The 20,950-nt window shown below is 38.2% G+C and overlaps 1 protein-coding gene across 1 annotated transcript in view; it reads right to left on the bottom strand.

Annotated features, from left to right (window-relative positions):
• stard13b (StAR-related lipid transfer (START) domain containing 13b) overlaps positions 1 to 12,618 on the bottom strand; it is a 131,048-nt gene extending 118,430 nt beyond the window's left edge. The window contains exon 1 of the mRNA XM_051679566.1: positions 12,017 to 12,618. Coding sequence (XP_051535526.1) covers positions 12,017 to 12,538 — 522 coding nt within the window. The 5' untranslated portion in view covers positions 12,539 to 12,618. The remainder of the gene's footprint in view (positions 1 to 12,016) is intronic.
• Positions 12,619 to 20,950: the final 8,332 nt, after the last annotated feature.

Genomic DNA, 20,950 nt, shown 5'->3' with positions numbered 1-20,950 from the left:
TATCTATATATTCTATAAACGTGTTTCCATTGTAGTGTATGTGCATGTCTTTTACATTAAAAAAAACGATTTTTATGCGTATTTTGGAGATTTTTTTTTTTTTTTTTTTTTGCATCTTGGCATTTCGACCCATAATTTTTTCTGCAATATCCAAACATTATCATAAAAATATGTAGAAGGAAACCCAGCAATTGAGTTGAACATATAGAAAATAAGCAGTTAAAGCAAAGGGTAAATGTGTTAAGTTTGACTGAAATAATTATTTAAGATGTAGTCAAATTATAAATGTTACAGTATAGTGCTTTCTTGCTCTTCTATTTTCTTGCTCTTTTATTTTTTCCTTCTTATGAGTTGTGCAATGGACTGTTAATGTAAATATTTAAAGAGAGAATGGAAGTTTAGAGAGGTGAGAATGGTAGGCATAATAAGCATTAGCTTCAGCCTATTCCTTTTCTGACATTTTTTAAAGATTTTGCTGGGTGGATGAACTGTCATTATGAATTGTATAAATGCCAAAATAAATATATAAACAAAACGAAAAATGAAATGAACTTGAGAACCGAAAGAGTCCGATTTGTGAATGAACAATTCAGATTGGTTTTGTGAACTGGATTCATTCAAAAGAACGATTTGATCATGAATCAAACATCACTTCTTCTCTCATGAATGCTTCAAGGAGAGCGAGGACAAGTCAATATTTTCAGTGAATTATAAATAACATTTTTGTATGTTAGTCATACAAAACAATCATACAACTTCCAAAGACTTGAAACAGAGCACACAAGACATATGGGCAATGTTTATGATACTTTTAAGGTGCTTTTGCCTCCTTTTACAAGCTTGAAGCCTTAGTCCACATCCATTGTAAATGCATTGAATAGAGCAACCAGTACAATTCTTAAACATTTCTACTTTGTTCCATCAAAGAATGCAAGTCATTCAAGGCTTGAAACAACAAGAAGGTGAACAAATAACGAAAGATTTCTCATTTTGGGGTTAACTAGCCCTTAAAAAGCAAGTTCGAAGTTGGAAGTTTAGAGAATTTATTTGCATGAGCCCAGAGGCAAAGAGCTTCTGCCCATTACAGCTCTCTCTCATCCATACACAATGATGCTATTGATGGCTGTCATGCCAGAATGCAACACTTTTGTCTGAAGCAGCATAGATACATGGTTTGGCTGAAGAGGGGGGCTACATTCAAGGCATATACAGTCTTATGGAATGTGGACATGGCAAGACCCTTAACCAATTAGATTCATGATGCTGACATTCCTTTGGAGAGCAAACAAAGAGGTGCAACCTTCAGGATTTTTGCCAAGGAAAGTTTCAAATAATACTGTATATCATAAAGTTTATACATTAAAAGCCATTGTTAAGGGTATGAATGCTGATTGTTATCAAGTCTGGGATAACTGTTCAACAAAAATGGATGACAACAGTATAGACCAAAATCTGAGTGGATGCCATAATTCATTTGGCACGAATGAAAATGAAACTCAAAATGAGCCCTCTCCTGTCCTGTTTACAGTATGCCATTGAAGCTTTCAGGAGATTTGCTGTATTTAAGATTTTGAAGTATTTAAATCAATCTGGATTGACTGCTGGGAGATTTTTGAGGCATTCGTTATTAAAACACTACAGCTTTGCCAGGCGGCTATCTTTGTGAGTTGTTTAAGAGTTTTACCATGCTGCCTAAACTTTTAAGGGAGTAAGTGGTTCCCTATCTGTCACTCACTCGACATTGTGTCGATGTAGTGACACTAGGGGTCACTCTTGGGAGCCCGAAACACCTCTGATCTTTGAAAAAAGGCCAGTGCGAATTGGCGAGTGGTATTTGCATACCACTCCCCCGAACATACGGGTATAAAAGGAGCTGGTATGCAACCACTCATTCAGATTTTCTCTTCGGAGCCGAACGTTCGATGCTCACTGAGCTAAATTCCCATGGCTTTTCATTCACCTCTGCCGGATCTGATGGTGCATTTCAGCAGCTTCTCCCCCTCTGCACTGGTGCACTGCAGAGAATGCCCCTGGGCGCTTCGGCAGAAATAAAAAGAGTACATTCTAAAAAGAGTATATTTCTCTAAAAGAGCAGCACACACGAAACGTCTTTTTAAAGATGCCCTTCCGTTTGTGTGTTATTCCTGGTTGCAGTCATTATCTCTCGCCTTCTGACAGCCACAGTCGCTGTCTTTCATGTCTGGCCGCTGCCCACGCGGAGACATCGTTCATGGATGGGACATGTCCTCATTGCGAGAACGTGACCATGGCAACGTTGCGGTCGCGGCTTGCCTTCCTAAGAAAGCAAGCCACCCCAGCGGCTCCCCACCTCGGTCCTTGTACCTACGGGTATGAGGCCAGTGCAGCTAGTACTGGGGGTGATTTGGGGACCTCAATGGGACCACCTCCACCGGGTATCCCCCCACGGACCTCCCATTCCCCAGCACGCTTGTTTGCCCCGATCGGGCTTCCAGATGAGTCCGCCGGCTCATCTCAGGGCTAGTTCGACCTCTTGTTTGGAGCCCGCGAAGGTGATGGGCTCTCAAGCGTGGCATCGGAGAGCGGGCTCATCCAGTCGGACGCGTAAGCCTCAGCTGGGCTGACCCAGTCACAGGCTGACGCGGAGATGATGGACATGCTTTCCTGGGCAGCCACGAGAGTCGGGCTAGAGTGGAACCCTCCGCTCTCCCCTGAACCCTCACGGCTCGATGATTGGTTCCTGGGCCCGCGGCACCACTCACAGCCACGCCTGGCCCCAGTTCCTTTCTTCCCGGAAGTGCACGAGGAGCTGACAAGGTCGTGGGAGGCACCTTTTACTGCCCGGTCCCAATCTTTCAGTTCCCCCACCCTCACTACCCTCGATGGTGGGGCGGCCAATGGGTATTTGGTGATTCCCCCCAGTGGATAAGGCACTCGCGGTGCACCTATGCCCGCAGAGCGCCGCCACCCGCGGTGGTAGACACGATCACTCAGGCTAGGGCTCCCTCTATGAGGTGCCTTGAAGTGGTGTCTGTTCGCTAAGTGGTGTTCTTCCTGACGCGAAGACCCCCAGAGATGCGCAGTCGGATCGGTGCTTTCCTTCCTGCAGGAGAGGTTGGAGGGGCGGCTGTCCCCCCTCCACCTTGAAGGTGTATGTAGCCGCTATAGCGGCACACCACGACACAGTGGACGGTAAGTCCTTAGGGAAGCACGACCTGATCATCAGGTTCCTGAGAGGCGCCAGGAGGTTGAATCCCTCCAGACCACGCCTCATTCCCTCATGGGATCTCTCTATAGTTCTTCAGGGTCTACGGGGAGCCCCCTTTGAGCCCCTGGAGTCAGCTGAGCTTAAGGCCCTTTCTTTAAAGACTGCCCTCCTGACTGCACTCACTTCCATCAAGAGGGTAGGAGACCTGCAAGCGTTCTCTGTCAGCGAAACGTGCCTGGAGTTCGGTCCGGGCTACTCTCACGTGATCCTGAGACCCCGACCGGGCTATGTGCCCAAGGTTCCCACAACCCCATTTAGGGATCAGGTGGTGAACCTGCAGGTGCTGCCCCAGGAGGAGGCAGACCCAGCCCTGACGTTGCTGTGACCAGTGCACGCTTTACACATCTATTTGGATCGCATGCAGAGCTTTAGAGTCTCTGAGCAGCGCTTTGTCTGCTTTGGTGGACAGCGGAAAGGAAGTGCTGTCTCCAAGCAGAGGATCGCCCACTGGGTCATTGACGCCATAGCAATGACATATCACGCTCAGGATGTGCCACCCCCTGCAGGGCTATGAGCCCATTCTACCAGGAGTGTGGCAGCCTCCTGGGCCTTGACCAGTGGCGCCTCTCTAACAGATATTTGCAGAGCAGCGGGCTGGGCAACACCCAACACCTTTTTGAGGTTCTACACTCTCCGGGTTGAGCTGGTTTCGTCCCGTGTCTTGCTAGGTACGAACAGGTAAGTCCGGGACAGCTGGCCGGGTGTATCGCTGCACCTCCCCTGAGTTGAAGACGTGCGCTGTTGACTCCCAGTAGTGTTCACAAAGTGTGTTCCTTGGATGACTTCCTCCTAGCCCTGTGGCAAACGAGTTTGCGGAGAAACTCGCTGCCGGCTCAGTACATGTGCTAACTAAGCCCTATACTGGGGCAGGTGCTCTGCATGTGTTGGTTCCCCATAGGTGACCCCATGCGATGTATATCTTCTGCTAAATCGTTTCCCTACTGGTAAACTGCATCTTCCTTGGGCAGAGGCCCCTCTGCCCCAGTCACCATGTTTGTAGAAACAAGATTTTCTTGTTGTCCCTCTTAAGACATTAGCGCCGCTCTGTCATGCCCTTCTGCGATGGACCATTAAGCCTCTTGACTTTGACAAAAGAGGATATGTTTGTCTATAATGATCAAATCTTCCAGCCTCCCATGTAGAGTCTTGAGTGAAAACAATTAGTGTCTTACTCAGAGATAAAGGAGTTAGTGTTGCGTTGTTCACAAGGGTGGATTTAGTGATTTGGGGGTCCAAGGCAAAGTACAGGAATGGGGCCCTCTTCAATGACACACATTTACATTGATTTTATCTTAAAGGTGTTGCCCACTTTATTATTATTATTATTATTATTATTACTATTATTATTATTTATTTTATGGAATGGTATGGAGAAAATATTAGTATGCCATCAACTTGACCTTGAATTTACTATATCCAAATGAATACACAAAAAGATGACTTTGCATGATTCCAGAAGGCTTTGATCAACTTTAAAATTTGAAAACATAAAAAAGTTTTCTAGATTTAAGCTACTAAATAAGGCAAAAATGAGTCAACAGTCTGAGAAAAACTTTTTTTTATTTACGAGTGTCAATGTCCAGATCATAATCATCATCGTCAACACTGTATATTGTTGACTATAGTGAGTGCTGGGCTCATGAAAGCAGCGGCGGGTGGCAGTGCAGGCTATGCAGCAATCTGATCTGTTTGGAAAGACAGTGTTACCTTTGGAATTGTTTTCTCTCCATAAATTCAAACCAATCTGAACTAGCAATAATCTATTTTAGCTTGTAATTTGCAACAGAGTATATGCTGAAATCACACAAAACTGTTCGAGCGGTTTGGCTCACTTTCACCTGATGAACTTGTGTAGATGAATAAAACCTTGGAATATTCCATTACAGCCTGATCTGAGGGGGGAGGGGGTTGCTTGCATTGATGGTGCTGAATATAACAGCGATATCAATCATATCGTTGTTGTAACAGTGATATTAAAAATTTCAGCACACTTTATTTAGCATTAATTATAATAAAAAAGCATAGAGGCCCTTGGCCTCTGGGGACCGTTGGCGATTGCCTATCTTCACCTAGTGCTAAGTCTGCCCCTGGTTGCTCATCCTTGTCACTGGAGAAACTCTGCAACTGGATATAGAAGGCTATCACTCAAAAAATTGATTTTTCTGCCTCTTCAGTTTACTTAATTAAAATGAGCTACTGCATCACAATTATTAAAGTTTTTGCCACAACTGAATTTTATAGCATGAAATCCACTTTAATTTGCAAAATGGAAGTTTACTTAATCCATTTGTGTTGGGAGAACATACATGAGTAAAAATAGTGAATTCATGTTTAAATATTTACTATTTATTGCAGCATTTTCACTGGTGGTGTTGTGTTTCTTGCTCCTTTAAGCTATGTGTCATGAGATGTTTAGAGTGCATCTCCTATGATTACTGAGTGTCTCCGTCATTGTGGTTTGTGGGTTGGATGTTAAGTACCTCATATGCAAGTAAAAATGGTTATTTTAAAAATTCATAAGCAAGATGTTGTCTCCTTTATGTTAGACTATGAGCTCACAAACCTGTACATGTGCAATAACTAAAGACTGATCAAAAGCTAAAAGCAGTCAAAATTTCATTGCCTCAACATAATTAAAATGATAACCTTTGACACATTTTTAACTAGTGGACCTAAAAAATGACATTTTTACAACAAGACTAGATCACATTTTTGGTTGAAATAATGTAATTTAATTGAGTGGAATATTTGTCCTCAATTTATCAAGCTCATTCAACATTTTCATTTTTTGAGTGTAACTTTACAAAGTTTACTTAAAGTCAACATGAAATTAAAATGGACCCTATTTACTATTTAAATGTGTGTTTCTTGTCTTACTGTAAAATATTCATCAGTGCACATTATATACTGTATATACTATATGTATATAGTACATTTTTCATAGACACATACCTTTAAGCAGGGGTCAGCAACCTATGGCACACTTGCCAGCATTGGCAAGCGGGGGGGGGGTTAATCAATAGCAATGGCTAGAGAGAAGCAGACTATCTGATTTATGTGAAATTCCGCACCTGTAATCCTTCCTCATGATCACGCAGCGTGTTTTCATGAGCTGAATGGGAGACTAAACAAAAAGTTAAAATGTGGCAAGACTGCAGTATACCCAATAGACTCGTGTAGCGTGTGCAAGCCATTCGCGTATCATGAGCCGGCAGTGCTTCACTTTCGGTTAATCACGCGAGTCAACAAGCCTGCTTTGCTTCGGTCAGATGACAGCCTACATTCCATGTTTCATTTGTTTCTTTTTACTTTCAGAACAACACATGATGTAATAAGGAAAACACCACTATAAATCCTTGAGATTTCCAACCCAGCATACAGGTACACCCAGGGCCGTAGCAATTAATTCTGGGCCCCCTAACTGTATATTGGTAGAGGCCCCTATCATATTAAAAAATACAGTTTAAAATTTGTTGTGGGTCTCCCTGGACCTGTGGGCCCCTAGAACCATTGCCAGCTTTCACCCCATTAGCTACCCCACTGGGTACACCCTCCTTAAAGCATGGTCACATTCAAAATTACATTAAACGATTAATAGAGAAAACATAAATCCACATTGTGGGGTTCAAAAATCAGAGTCTATTTAAAATATAAATTAAACCTGGAAATAAATGTTTTAGGATTTTGCAGGTGCGATATAAATAAAATAGCCTGCTCCTCTCTCACTGCTGCTTGCGTGCTAGTAATTACCCCTTTGCGTGATTTTGAAAAATGTATGACATAATATAAGAAATATTGAAGATTCCACATAATTTCGTGATCAGTAATCAAATAAGCAAATATGACATTAACTGTGTTAACTCATTTTGTACAAAAGGACAGGTTTTCTTTCATTAAAGAACTTTCAAAAGATGCTTTGTGAAAATTCACATGCAGAATCATGATTATATCATAATCATCGGATTTTTCACAAATTGTTCACTCAAACTGTTATGCTGATAATGTCATTTGTAATGAAAAATAAACATTTAAATTAGAAAAATGCAAAAAAGAAACAGAAATGAAAACAGAAACAAAAAATATCAAAATGTTTCGGCCAACAAATATTGTAATTTATCAACTGTACACATTTGTGACATTTAAAACACATGTGACAACCTGCCCCAATAAAACTGTGAGAAATGCCAGTACCTGACTTTCATGAAAAATACCTTAATATCCTAAAATCACATTTAAACCTTTTAACTCCTTTTAGCAAGTTGATCCTTGAATGTTTGCCAGTGTGTTTTCATAATGTTCATTTTTTTTTTTTTTTTATCGAAAAGCTATAACAAATATATGATGATTTATATGATGAAATATGCCACAAACATTATTCTAATTTAAAAGGGTTTTGAACTAGGTGTTTTAAACCAACATTCAAAGCCTCTAATAGTTACTGAGACAACTAGCCCTGGACCTTCAACTTCAACCAATTTCATAACAAAATTCCATCATAGTGAATTAAGTCATCTTTAACAAAAGAAAAAGAAAAAGAAAAAAAATATGTTTTATTCATCTCATTTTGTTAAAAATGACACAATTCAATTTGATGGAATTTTGTTTTGAAATTTAAATGCATAAATCTTCAAAATAGGCAAAGAAAAAAAAATAAGCGCATATAGTCTTCGTAATCTTTAATGTTGATGCTGATAAATACAACAAATTATGCAACATATGTGGGCATTTTTCCACACGTTAAACCTCGAAAACATGTAGCATCTTGGTCCATCAGCAGCCAATCCATTTAGTCGATTTAGCCATTTAGATCTTGGCACCCATTTCTTGCAACGAATGAGCGGTATTCAATATCACCCTGTCCTCTGTGAACTGAAACAGTAACCCTGCATCGGTTAAAACGCCCTTTTCCGCCCTGTCAGTCGTGAGAAAATACACTTGTCATGGCAACTGGGCCGGTATGAGTCAGTCCCACCAGATCAGCTCATCATTGTTATCTTCCACGGAGGACAGAATGGCCGAGGACCATAACTGCACCGCCGCAAATTGGCCACATTGTTAATCTCAGCACTGGCCCATTGACATGGAAATGAGGAGTCAAGTGCCTGGCTTTGGCATTGCTCTGGGCTTCCTGCCATGGCCATGCCACCCACTGAGTGTGCCAGCCACCTCCATGGGGTAAAGAAGAGTGTAGCAATATGTCATCCTTATAGGCCACCAGCCATAATCCGTTTGCTGAACTGCTTCAAATCCAGGTCAGATAAGACTCTGGAATCCTCCTTTTTGTTACAGGAGGCATTCACTAGCTGAATGTCTTTCCACATGGGGATGTCCACTGCAGGCAACTAGAGATGCTACAGTATAATTCAATTCTATGAATACTGGTCATTTTATAAGACACACACGTAAATTCCACCGACAAGGAAATAAACAACTCTACCAATGCATCAAGGCCACATCTTGGGTAAAGGTTTGAATATAGCGCCTTCATATGGTCAATATGAAAACCTACATATGAAAAAAAATAATAATAATAATTTATGGCATGGTATATTAAAGGGACAGATTACCCAAAAATGAAAATTATTTCATCATTTATTCACCCTCATGTTGTTCCAAACCTGCATGACTTTCTTTTTTTATGTGAAACACAAAAGGAGATATTAGGCAGAATGTTAGCATCAGTCACCATTCACTTTCACTGCATACATTTTTTAATGTAATGACAGTAAATGGTCTCTGAGGCTGTCGCTTTACCTTTTGTGATCTATAGAAGAAAGAAAGGCACACAGGTTTGGAACAACATACAGTAAGGTTGAGTTAATAATTTCTGAGTGAACTATCCCTTTACTATCAAAAATATAATTTCTACATGAAAACACGTTTTATAGTTTCAGAAGATATTTCAAATGGTTTCCTTGACTTTTCTGTCCATATCTATTGATAACTTGTGAATGATCACGCTGGAATGTCTTGAGAAGGTGTAAATGAGGCAAGGTCACCGCTCACGTGAGGCATACCGCATTCTTTCGCACGTTCATCTTAAATCATGCATGAAGAGAGAATGAGTAACTTGAGGGGAGAGTTTAGCATGTGTAGCACAGAGGGGTGCTGGGGCCTCAGTTCTGCCAAAACAACCCAGACAAATGCCTCAATGTACTACAGGTCACTTCTCAGCTCACCTGCAATAGGAAAATCATTTTAACCTATGTACATTTAGCTAATTACTGAAACTACATCACGGTCACTGAGCGGTTACTCTGAAAACAATCACAGCCACAGATTTGACACACAATCCGCTTGGTTTGTCATCGTTTTTCCCTGTACTCATTTTTTTTAATTTTTTTTTAAATAAAATTTATACATTTATTATGGTATAATTGTATTTATTTTAATTTATTATTGATATAATATATTTTATGAATTATAATATAATATAACATAAAATAATATAATATAATATGTTTGTTCTTTCAATGTAAACAGCAGTTATTTTCAGAATAAAACTAAATACAACACATTTTATAACCATACCTTTTGCAAGTAAGACTGCTGAGATAAAAACTGCTGGTATCGGTATAATGACCGATGCAGCACTCATGTACTGGTACTCCTACTCTAAATATGCTCCGATACCGAAAACTGCTACCATCTGACGTGCAAATGTTATTACTATGTAAACATTCAGCCCACAAATTAAAATCACGTTATGTCCTAGTGAGATTATTTAACCACAAAAGCTGCAAGATTTAATGAAATAAATATAGTTTGCATGTTATTCAAATGTGAGCACTCCTCCAAGGCTCATACAGGGAAAACACCGTCAAGAGCATCGCACGCTCTGTTTGTAGCAGATGACAGTAAACAGAGTGCAAATTCACGTTGTAGCTTGAGGCACATACAGAGCACATACTTATTTAATTATATAGCAGCCTTTTGCGGTTTAATAATCACTATGAGTCATGCAGTGTCCGGCTTTTCAGAGTGGGAAGCTGCCGTCATAATGTTAGAGCTCCTTGGTCAAAACAACACAGAAACACTTCAGAATAAAAGCATTGTTAAAATTAAAGGAACATTTATAGAAAAATATTATGACAGAAATATATCACTACTGTAAATTTATGTAATATTCACTGTAATACTACTACTAATAATAATAATAAATCAGAAGTAATTGTATAATACTTAAGCAGTATCTAACATCTGTGATGCTTTGTTATACAGCACTTTATATGGCAAAATTTAACTCCAGTGTTGTATTTTGGATTGTGCTGTGAGGTTATGTATAAAAGCAATTCTTTTGATAAAAAATAATACAATAGTATGTTAAAAATGAATTCTTATATTTTCATTTGATTCAGGTTTTATTGAATTAATATATTTAAACACCATTTTGATGATAAAATTGAAATAAACTGTTGAGTTTATGTAGAAAAAAAAACAGATATCGGACTCGGTATTGGCGACTATCAAAAATGAAGTATTGGTACTCATACTCAATCTTAAAAAAATGGTATCAGAACATCCCTAATAAAAACAGTTTGTTTGAAAATGGTTGATGTCTGAGCTCTGTCTCATTTAAAAGTACCGCAAACTACCCATTTTAAATCTAATTTTAAAAAATAGAAAAAGAAAAAAGGAATAAACTTGTTCATTTTGCTTTTCAAGTAAATCTTGTTTTAAGGTTTAGATATTTTTGTACTGGAAAATGAGACGAAAATACTAAGTGAGAAAATTATTTTTTGCAGTGAACTAGCACTAATTAGAGGATATCACTATAACTAATGTATCTGGAAAACCTAGAGTAAATATCTAATTATTATTTAAATCACAAATTACAGTATATAATATATCAAAATTTTATGCCACACTGTATAGAAAAAATACAGATAAATCATAATGTTTATGTCATAAATTAGTAAAACATGCATAATGGTAATGGAAGGTCATTCTAACAATAAACAATATCAACAGAGGTAAAACTGAATCTATGCTGAACAATATTGACATTCATATGCTTATGTGACAATATGTACAAGAGGATGTGTATGGCTCAGCTTTACTCTTTTTCCATGTTATCTATGGTATGAATGGTATGAGACAGTTTTACAGGAGCCACTGTTAACCAAGCTATTGTGTTTTCATATAAGTCCACATGTTACCTCTTTAAAGGCCAATAAACTTGTGATGGAGAGGCAATAGGTTACCAACAATCAGGTCAGGGATAGGGTTAGGAGAAAGACGCAAATCCTCCATGACTCCAACTAAATGGAGCCTTTAGTAATGGAAGGCTAATTTCACTGCTAAACAGACATTTGTTTTAACAGGAGACAGGAAGGACACCAGACTCTACATTCCTTGAAAATAGAAGCTATGATAGTTGCACAAGAAGGCTTTTCTTTATATTGATTATACGGTCAGATTTCACTTACAAACTCACAGTGCATTCAGCCAGACCTAAAGATCGGATTTGAAAACCAACGGGATTTGTGTGCAGTGCAAACAAACCATAGAGACTAGCTCTGTTCTGGTTAGAAGTTGTATTGGTCTAATGAAACCCTCACAATTGTTTTAACTGTATATAAGAACACTAATAACCAGCCATTCCTTTGCAAGTATGTTTTATATCACTTAAAAAACAAGGAAAATCAAAGTTCAAAAGATCTTTAAAGGCATACTTCTAATACAGTTGCCATAGCTATGCTTCAACACATCTCAAAAGGCCTATTAAACATCTTACCAAAAAAAAAAAAAAAAAACATATGCCCTCACCTCAGTACCGCTGCTCTCCTCCTCGGCCTCATAACTGCTGGCGCTGGTGGGTGGAAGACTGGTGGTGGAGCTTCGTTCTCCACTCGCCTCTCCACAGGTTCCTTCCCTCCTTTGCTTCTCCCAACCACTACTCCTCTGTTGTCTGAAGCCTGGAAGAAGCTCTTTGAACTTGGGTACCTCAGGAAACACCTCATCACCATTGTCATGGAAGACCACATCATGACTTTCATCTTCAGAAGATGTCTCAGAAACATCTGAACTCACATTGGCCTGGGCGCTCTGGATCAGACCAGAAAGGCTTTCGTAATCTGCAAAGGTGATGGAGCTGGGCTTGTGTTTGATGATTCTGGGAATATCTGGCTCTCTAGAGATGGGCAAAGGAGCTGAGTGAGGGTGCACAAGGTGGGAAGGGTTCACTGGAGAGGATGCAGATGTGTAGATGGGGTCAGAATTGGATCTGATTGTCAAAAAAGAGAAAGTATAGGAAGTACTGGAGGTGTCCACGTCATGGTTATTAGCCATTGGACTAGCACTCAACAAATGTTTGACCAACGTCTCCTTGTCCTGTGCATGATAACTGCCAATTAGCTCAGGTTTTGTGCTTGATATCCAAGCAGAAGAGTCTTGATCTTCAATGTATTTGTTTGTCACAGTGGTATCAAGGATTTGTTCCTTAGTAAGTGTATTCAAAATAAGACAAGGTCCACCCTTCTTGACTTGTACAATAGAGCTTTGTCTGTTTTGTCTATTATCTGGTGTAATTTGGCTGAACTTCTCGGCTGAACTTTTGCTGACTTTCTGGTCATTAATACTTCCATTCTTCAGCTCAAACTGTGTTGGGGCCACCATATTTCCATCTATAACAGATTCAAGACTTATTGAATGGCGATCTCTCTTTAAGGAAGTATCTAGTAAGGCTGGACTTTTGTACACGGTTGAGTCTGCCTTTGAAAGCTCTACTGAGAAAGTCATTCTGGGGAGCTCCTGCGACGCTGATGACAGCTGTTCTTCTAAAGTCACCATGGGTCGATTGTCCATATTTCAGTCTACAGTTTAAAGCTAGTCATAAGGAATGTCCAGAGAAGTCTTCGTCTGAAGCCAGAATTTGCCATAATTGACATGTTTCACCATTTGGACTGGATTAGATCCTTGGCGCAAATAAATACTTTGTGCCAATCATCCTGGAAAGAAATGATATAAATTGTAATATGTTTTCAGCATTAGTATGTATACATTTACATTTATTTATTTGGCATACTTAGCAGACTGAATGTGACTTAATACAACGTAACTAGTTTCAAAACTTTTCTGATGATTAGTTTGTTATTTTCTATTTTCTCAAGTTCGTCACTTATGCTTAAACCAAATATGTAATTACGTATGTTGGCCTGACAAAGCCAACATACTGTTATTCTACAGACTTGAGTTAGGGTTTTTTATTTTTTTTATTTATTTGTTTGTTTATTTATTTATTGTAAAGAAAAGTTACATCCACCAAACTTGGCACAGACCTTCAGACTGTTCTGACTCGGGGTACTATGCTTTTTCAAACTGATCATATTAACAATTGTTTCCATAGTGGGCAATCAAAATTCCTATAGACTTACATTGACTGAATTTTCAAATGGGCCATGACTATTCAAACAACAACTGTTAAATATTAAAATATAAACAAACACCCACAAGGCCTTAAATCTGCTTTTATCCATCCATCCATCCATCCGACAAGGCTTTTGTTATGACAAAAATGCTTAGTATAGTTGAAAGTGTGTAATCTTTAATCAGCATTGCTTCATATGCAATGTTATGGCAAAGCCTAAGTATAATTCTGATAAGACACAACAGACACTGTCATAAGTTTGCTTTAAATGTCTGCATGAATTTTTCATGTTCTGTGGTAATCAACAATTTGCCATATCTGCTGTTGATAAAGCTTACTGTAACTTGCATCTAACCCAGCATATTGCTTTGATTAGAAAAAGATACATCTAAGCATTGCTTCATTTGAAATTTTATGGAAACGCACATTTATGGAAAATTCAAACCGTTACGTTACCATAATGATGCTTAGGAGTTCTTTTGTTGCTTTGTTTACGGTTCTTTGTTGTAGCCTACATCTATGGAGGCAGCAAGTGATAGATATGCAGTACAATGCTTTGGCATAAAAATGGTTCAAGGAATAACTGGGAATCTCACAGAGGCACAGTGAGAATAGCAAGGAATCTCACAGAGACAAGATGTGGAGAAAGAAAATCTCACAGAGAAACAATGGGAATAAAGAGGGAATCTCACAGTGACAGTCAAGGGATAATGTAATCTCATAGAGGCACAGCCAGAATAATAATGAATTTCAGAGGCAGAGAGGGGATAGGAGGCAAACAGGGAATAGGTGGGAATCATGCACAGGCAGAGTAGGGAATACAGGGGATATGAGGGGGTTGAACATCTGGCTGAGGCTGAGAGCATTCAAGTCTGGATCTGTTGCAGGCTTGACAGTGGTGACATCAGTGCAATGAGGAATCCAGCTCTTCTCTTGGCAGTGGCTGATTTACAATGTACCCGTCCATTCATCAGAGGACCTAATGTCTCAGACCATGCTGTGGTTAGCAACCCTGCTAGCCCCTCATTACCCCCTCCAGTCCACAAAAACACACATTAAACTACAGAAGCTTTCTGATTGGTGGAAAAGAAAAGAGCATTCCTTTCTGACACCTTTTATGGAGAACATCATCTAAACAGCAAAACTGAAAAGACCAAAGTTGTTCTCGGTCTCATGAGAGCTAATCAGTACGTTATGTCGAAGGCGTAAAAAAAAAACCCCGTAAAAGAACCAACAAATAATGGTATAGCAATTTTTCCTAATGCAGATTATCACCAAATGTTTTGTGTTGTCTCTTTATTAAAAACTTGTATTAGTTAAAAACTTTTAAAACGTTTATTTTATTATTTAAAAAAATGAGGAAAATGTTATTTAAAGTTTTAAACTAGAAGTTTTTAGTTTTAGATATATCTAACATTCATTCGGTTTTAACATTCACTGTTTGGCATTTCATGTAATTTACCAAATATATACACTACCGGTCAAAAATTTTGAAACACTTGACTGAAATGTTTCTCATGATCTTAAAAATCTTTTGATCTGAAGGCGTATACTTAAATGTTTGAAATTAAGACAAAAATATAATTGTGCCACCATATTAATTTATTTCATTCTAAAACTATATTTAATTAAAAAAAGAAATTTTTATCACTTGAAATTGATGATTTGGACCAAATAATAAAGAAAAGCAGCCAATAAGTGCCCAACATAGGTGAGAACTCCTTCAATACTGTTTAAAAAGCATCCCAGGGTGATACCTCAAGAAGTTGGTTGAGAAAATGTCAAGAGAACATGTCTGCAAATTCTAGGCAAAGGGTGACTACTTTGAAGATGCTAAAATATAACACAGTTTTGATTTATTTTGGATTTTGTTTAGTCACAACATAATTCCCATAGTTCCATTTATGTTATTCCATAGTTTTGATGACTTTACTATTATTCTAAAATGTGATAAAAAATTATAATAAAGAATGAGTAAGTGTTTCAAAACTTTTGACCGGTAGTGTAAGTTAAAATGTCATCTTGACGTTTATGTAATAGTCAGTTCTATCAGAAAGACTCAAGGTTATTGGAATAATACGAACAAAAAGATACTTCGGTCATTTGGCGTAAGCCCCGTCCTACGGTTCAGCACTCTGATGCTGCTTGAACCGTCAGATCCTGTCGGAGGCGATGACGGCAGGGGAGCGGAGCTTACCCCCGCCCAGGACAGGACCTAAACTGGTGGAGATGGGGTGGGATGGGACAGTAGAACTGTCGTTTACGCTAACATTTCAAAAACAGAAACAAAACAGCATTGATGCATTTTTCTTAAATGTCGGTTATGAGAGTTCCATGCATACTTTCCTATATGGAATCTTTGATAGTGGTCATCAACAGATGGAAAGATTGAATATTCCTGTGCACTCCCAAGTATGCATAGAAAATCAGAGGTGTCTCTCTGTGCTGTATCTTGGGTGCTTCATGTGAGAAGGGGGCCAGCTGGTAGCCCTGACTGAGGCCTAAAACATGTTGGCTTCTCACTCTCTCTCACACACACAAACACTGTCAAATTTCATCAAGACACAGAAAAACACACACCAACGCTTAACAAAACCTCAGGGCTTTAACCTTTAAAAGCTGATAAGAACAGTGACCAAACACCATACAAGACCAGTGACTCACAGCCACCTACAGCTCTGACTTTCCATGTGCCTGTGTCACCGGACTGTGAACACACAAACAAACAAGCTAACACAATCTGCAAAGCCAAAATAAAGCTGTTACAGACTATAAACTGACTTTAAAATCATTTGAAATACTGTAATTATTCAACCAACAAAATGATGGCATCCTAACTACACTAATATAAAGGCCTAGCTCACGCAAAACAATGAAAATTCTCATACGGGAAGTCAGCATGCTGCTTCTGAGAGGAAACCCTAGGATCGGCAACATTGTGCCAAATCACCGATAAGTGCCTTCTCCAATCAGACATTTTGGCATTGGCTCCAGCCCCTGTGGTGTGATCGGAAGCACGTTGCGTCAGCAGCATGGGAGACCTAGGTTTGTATCCTGTGTTAAAACCAGTAATTAATCACATTCGCATGATCAGTAACAAGCGTGATTCGGAGGTTGCATTTTTCCCTCTGAGATTAAATTTTTACTTCACTGATGGTTAGGTTTGGGTTGGTGGGATCACTACATAAAATATTAATTCCTCTTTATTGTATTCCATATTGTACAGCTGAAAACAGCTCACTTTTGGCGCCCCTCTGTGGACATTTACCTCCCGGAAAATGCAGCACACGCACACCCATACGCCCAACAACACTTTCCGCTTTGGCCACTGGGGTCAGTGTTTCACATTTCGGTAAGGACAGACCGATTTTAGAAAAGCCAATCTACTGATTTCGAATTTACTGTGAGTTAAATCAGTCTGCATAATTTTTTGTCTTCCATCGAGTACTAAAGGAGATATTTAACAGATTTTTTTCTCCACTAACTTTGGTGATTTATGCCGTCAAGCTCCAAAAAGGGAAAAAAAAAGTATTAATAAATAAATGACAACAGCAAGGTTTTCAGCAAATAATGACAAAAATTTAGGTCTGTTCTATCATATCGAGCTATAATGTGGGTTTAGGAGACTTATATATGTAGAGAATATAGTGAATGAGTCATATAGACTATTATGACATTTTTTTCTGTCCTTTTTGGAGCTTCACAGTAAATGGTGATGAGGTTGAAGAACTTTCATTTTGGGGTGAACTATCCATTATTTTAGTTTGTCATAAGAAGATTTGATGGACAAACACCTAAACAAATGCCTAAATGAAGCCAAAAAAAGTGTTTACCAAATAGGAAACTGTTTGTCCCTCAGGGGAAACAGTGTTGCAAGTGTATCCCTGATTAGATCTAGTCAGCTCACCTCCTTTCCTTCAGCCCCTCTTTCTCTTAAACTTCAGAGAAAAAGGAGGCCTCCTCATTCCCAGCTGTATAAAAGAGTTGATCCACACAGCCAAAGAGGATTCTGCAGTGTGAATGTCACTCAAGCATTCTACAAGTTTCTCATTGAGCATAAAGTGTTGCAATACATGAAAAGGGGTGAGCGGTGTTTTCTTTTCACTTTACAGACTGTGAGTGACTGTTAACGTGGCCATTTTCATTCATTTTATAGAGATCGTTATTATTTAATTACAGTGTGTATGTTTCACAAATCTGTAATGATCTAATAAAAACACACTGAGTCACTGATGCGTGTAAATTGTGAATAACCCTACGACTCCTGCCATATGTTCCTGGTGTAATTTAAGTTTCATATGCATCATTGAGTGCTACCTTTTTATTGAGTATTTTTAAATGAAATTCAAAAGGAGGTACATTTGTCTAATTTTTAAGATGTAAATACTGTATATAATCATAAACATTCATGTACTCATTGCTAAAATGGTTGGTTAATGCAAATGTCCATGTCGTTAACATGATGATTTTAGGCTAAAAGTTATACAAATATATAAGGGGAACTTTATATTTTAAGTGCTATGACTGGTCAGCATTTTCTTTTTTTTTTTTATGTTTTAAAAAAAAAAATGTAATCACCTTTTTGTCCTCACTAGTTCATTTCTGGTCCTGAAATGTGACAAATGAACTTTAAAAGTACAAATATTCCACATACTAATAATTCAAATGAGTTCATTACAGCAGCACGATTAATAAGTACATTTACATTTCGTAAGTTATCCAAAGCGACTTACAAAATGAGTAACATATGCAATTATAAATCAATGATCTAATTTGTTTAAAACAATTTTAAATGGTATATAACATGTCACACATGTCCACTTTCAACATGTCAAGTATTTCATGACAACTTCCTAAATACAGATGTTGAAGGCATATGGAATGATGCTTTTGTTCTATGGCAAGTCCTGACATTTCATATATCATTTAGAAGCAAATTAAACAAGAACATTTACATTTAATTTGGCAGGCACTTTTATCCAAAGAGACTTACTGTGTATTCAAGATATAGGCCTACATTTTATCAGTATAATTTTTCCCTGCACAAACACTGAAAGATAACAACAGAACCAAATAATTATCTCTCTATTAACTTTTTACCGTTGTCCACCTGCTGTATAGTTGCCAACAGGTCAACGTTTAAATATTTGACCAAATACACATTGACTTCTGTGCATTAAAACACAATGAAGACCATCTAACCTTGGAGTAGTTCAGAATCTGCTTGGAAGTCCAGTGGCTGTCATGGTAATCATGAGGTACATCAAAGTATCCAAAGTATCCAAACCAAGAAACATTCATGTAGATGCACTTTGACTCTGAAGAGTGTCTCTTTCTCCTTCTCACTGGAGATTCTAGGCAAATACTTCACAGAGGGAGAGGTACTGTCATCACAAATTCCCAAAAATCCCCACAGGCAATGGGAAGCCTCAGCATGCAGTGACTAAGTCATTCAGAGTTAGAGTGGAAGGGGCAGAAGAATGTATAGCTGTTGGAGTGATGGTTTGGGGAGGAGTTTAGGTGAAGGGGAGAGGGTGAGAGAGAGAGAAGGAGAGGGAAGAGATACTGTTGTGTAAACAAGGCACTGCACACAGCATATTTGAATGTAAATAGCCTGCACTGGCTTTAATTGTTAAGAACAGATCCACGTCTCATTGTGTGCTGGTCTTATGGGCTCTGACCCCCAGTCCAATGGGTTGGACACATTCCAGGTAACGCCAAGGCCTACAGTTAAACCCACGGAAAACCATACGGACACTTTCCAAACAAAATGGAAAGAAAAGGAGTGGGGGAAAAAAAACCATCTGAGAAGATATGTTGGTAATACATTAGGTATGTTAACGCAAACTAAAAATGAACAATACTTTTACACAATGAAATAATCTTGGTTAGTGAAGATTTTCATTTTTGGGTGAACTATTCCTTCAACAGACAGCATTTTTGGATGAAGCTATAAGGGTCTTTTCAGACCAAGCGTGTAAACAGCTAAAAAATGCAACGTAAAGTAGTAAAAAGCTAAATGCAGCACAACAAATAGAATAGAAAGCATGTGTCTCGAAACATTTTTTAAATTGGAAGTTCTTTTTAACTTGAAAAGGCATCTAAAAACTGCTGCGGCAACCGATGTGAGATGTCGAAAAACAGTGAGACTCGGTGCAACGGTCAAACTCTATGTTTACACTGCAAAAAAACAAATTTTTCTGTTGTTTTCTTGTAAAAATATCAAAACATTCTAAAAACAATATAAATTAACCTGAAAAGTAAAATAACAACGATATGTTGTATTGTTTCCAGAGAAATCTAACAAAATTTAGTAACATACTTATAACAAGAAAAAAATTGGGGAAAATAAAAACTTAATTCAAATGGAAAACAAGTTTATTTTTCTTACCTCGTTGGCAAATGTTTTTTTTTTCTTCTTCTTGTTTAACCATAAACCCCTCCCAATTTTGTTAGATTTCTCTGAAAACAAGACTAAAAATCTTATGTCATTCTGCTTCTTAAGTAATTTTTCTTGTATTAAGGATGTTTAGATCTTTTTACAGGAAAATATGACAAAAATACTCAATAAGAAAATGATTTTTTTGCACTGTACATAGAAAAATATTTTTAAAAAACATGCAGATTGACAAAATAACGTGTAACAAGCTTCCAAGGCACCTTAGTGTCATGTCTAATGATCAACTGCCAACTCAAGTAAACTTCAAAAGGTAACCAACCAAATATTTAATGATTACAGAGCTTATTTCTTCAATGCTTAAATTCAATCATAAGTGAAAAACATGACATTTAAGACTGAATTTACTTCTTTCAACAGTGGTCACAAATCAACACAAACTCCTTTTAACCCCATTCAGTGAGAGAGACAGGAAAAGGTAGAGAGAAAGAGAAGAATCTCTTCATTCACAAAATACTCTCCATTCTGCCTGAAGCCACTCCAGACTATCAGCACTGCTTTTATGTAATTTACTCAAAGACAGAAGCTTGATTAACATGTATTCACATTTTAACTTATCCAAGTCTTGAAACAACATGAAACGACATGACTCAAGCTAATCACTGGTGTACTATTTGCCATGTGTGAAAGTGTCCGGCAAATGTATAAATGTAAATGTAAAATGTTAAACAGCCATGCATTAAAATACCTTTAGGAAAGAAAAAAAAAATTAAACAGAAATGAGGGGGTCTGTTACATTTTTAGTTGCACACTCAAGTGCAGATAGACACAAGCTGAAAACCTCAAAAATGGGACAGTCAAACGTTTAAGGCTAAAATGTACTGTAGTTTGATTATCAAGGCAAAAATATCCACTCCTTTAGCCCATTCACCTTGAA

Source organism: Myxocyprinus asiaticus, chromosome 39, assembly GCF_019703515.2.
Source record: "Myxocyprinus asiaticus isolate MX2 ecotype Aquarium Trade chromosome 39, UBuf_Myxa_2, whole genome shotgun sequence".
Lineage (NCBI taxonomy): Eukaryota > Metazoa > Chordata > Actinopteri > Cypriniformes > Catostomidae > Myxocyprinus > Myxocyprinus asiaticus.
The sequence above is the reverse complement of the archived record's forward strand: the minus strand, read 5'-3'. Positions and strand labels throughout refer to the sequence as shown.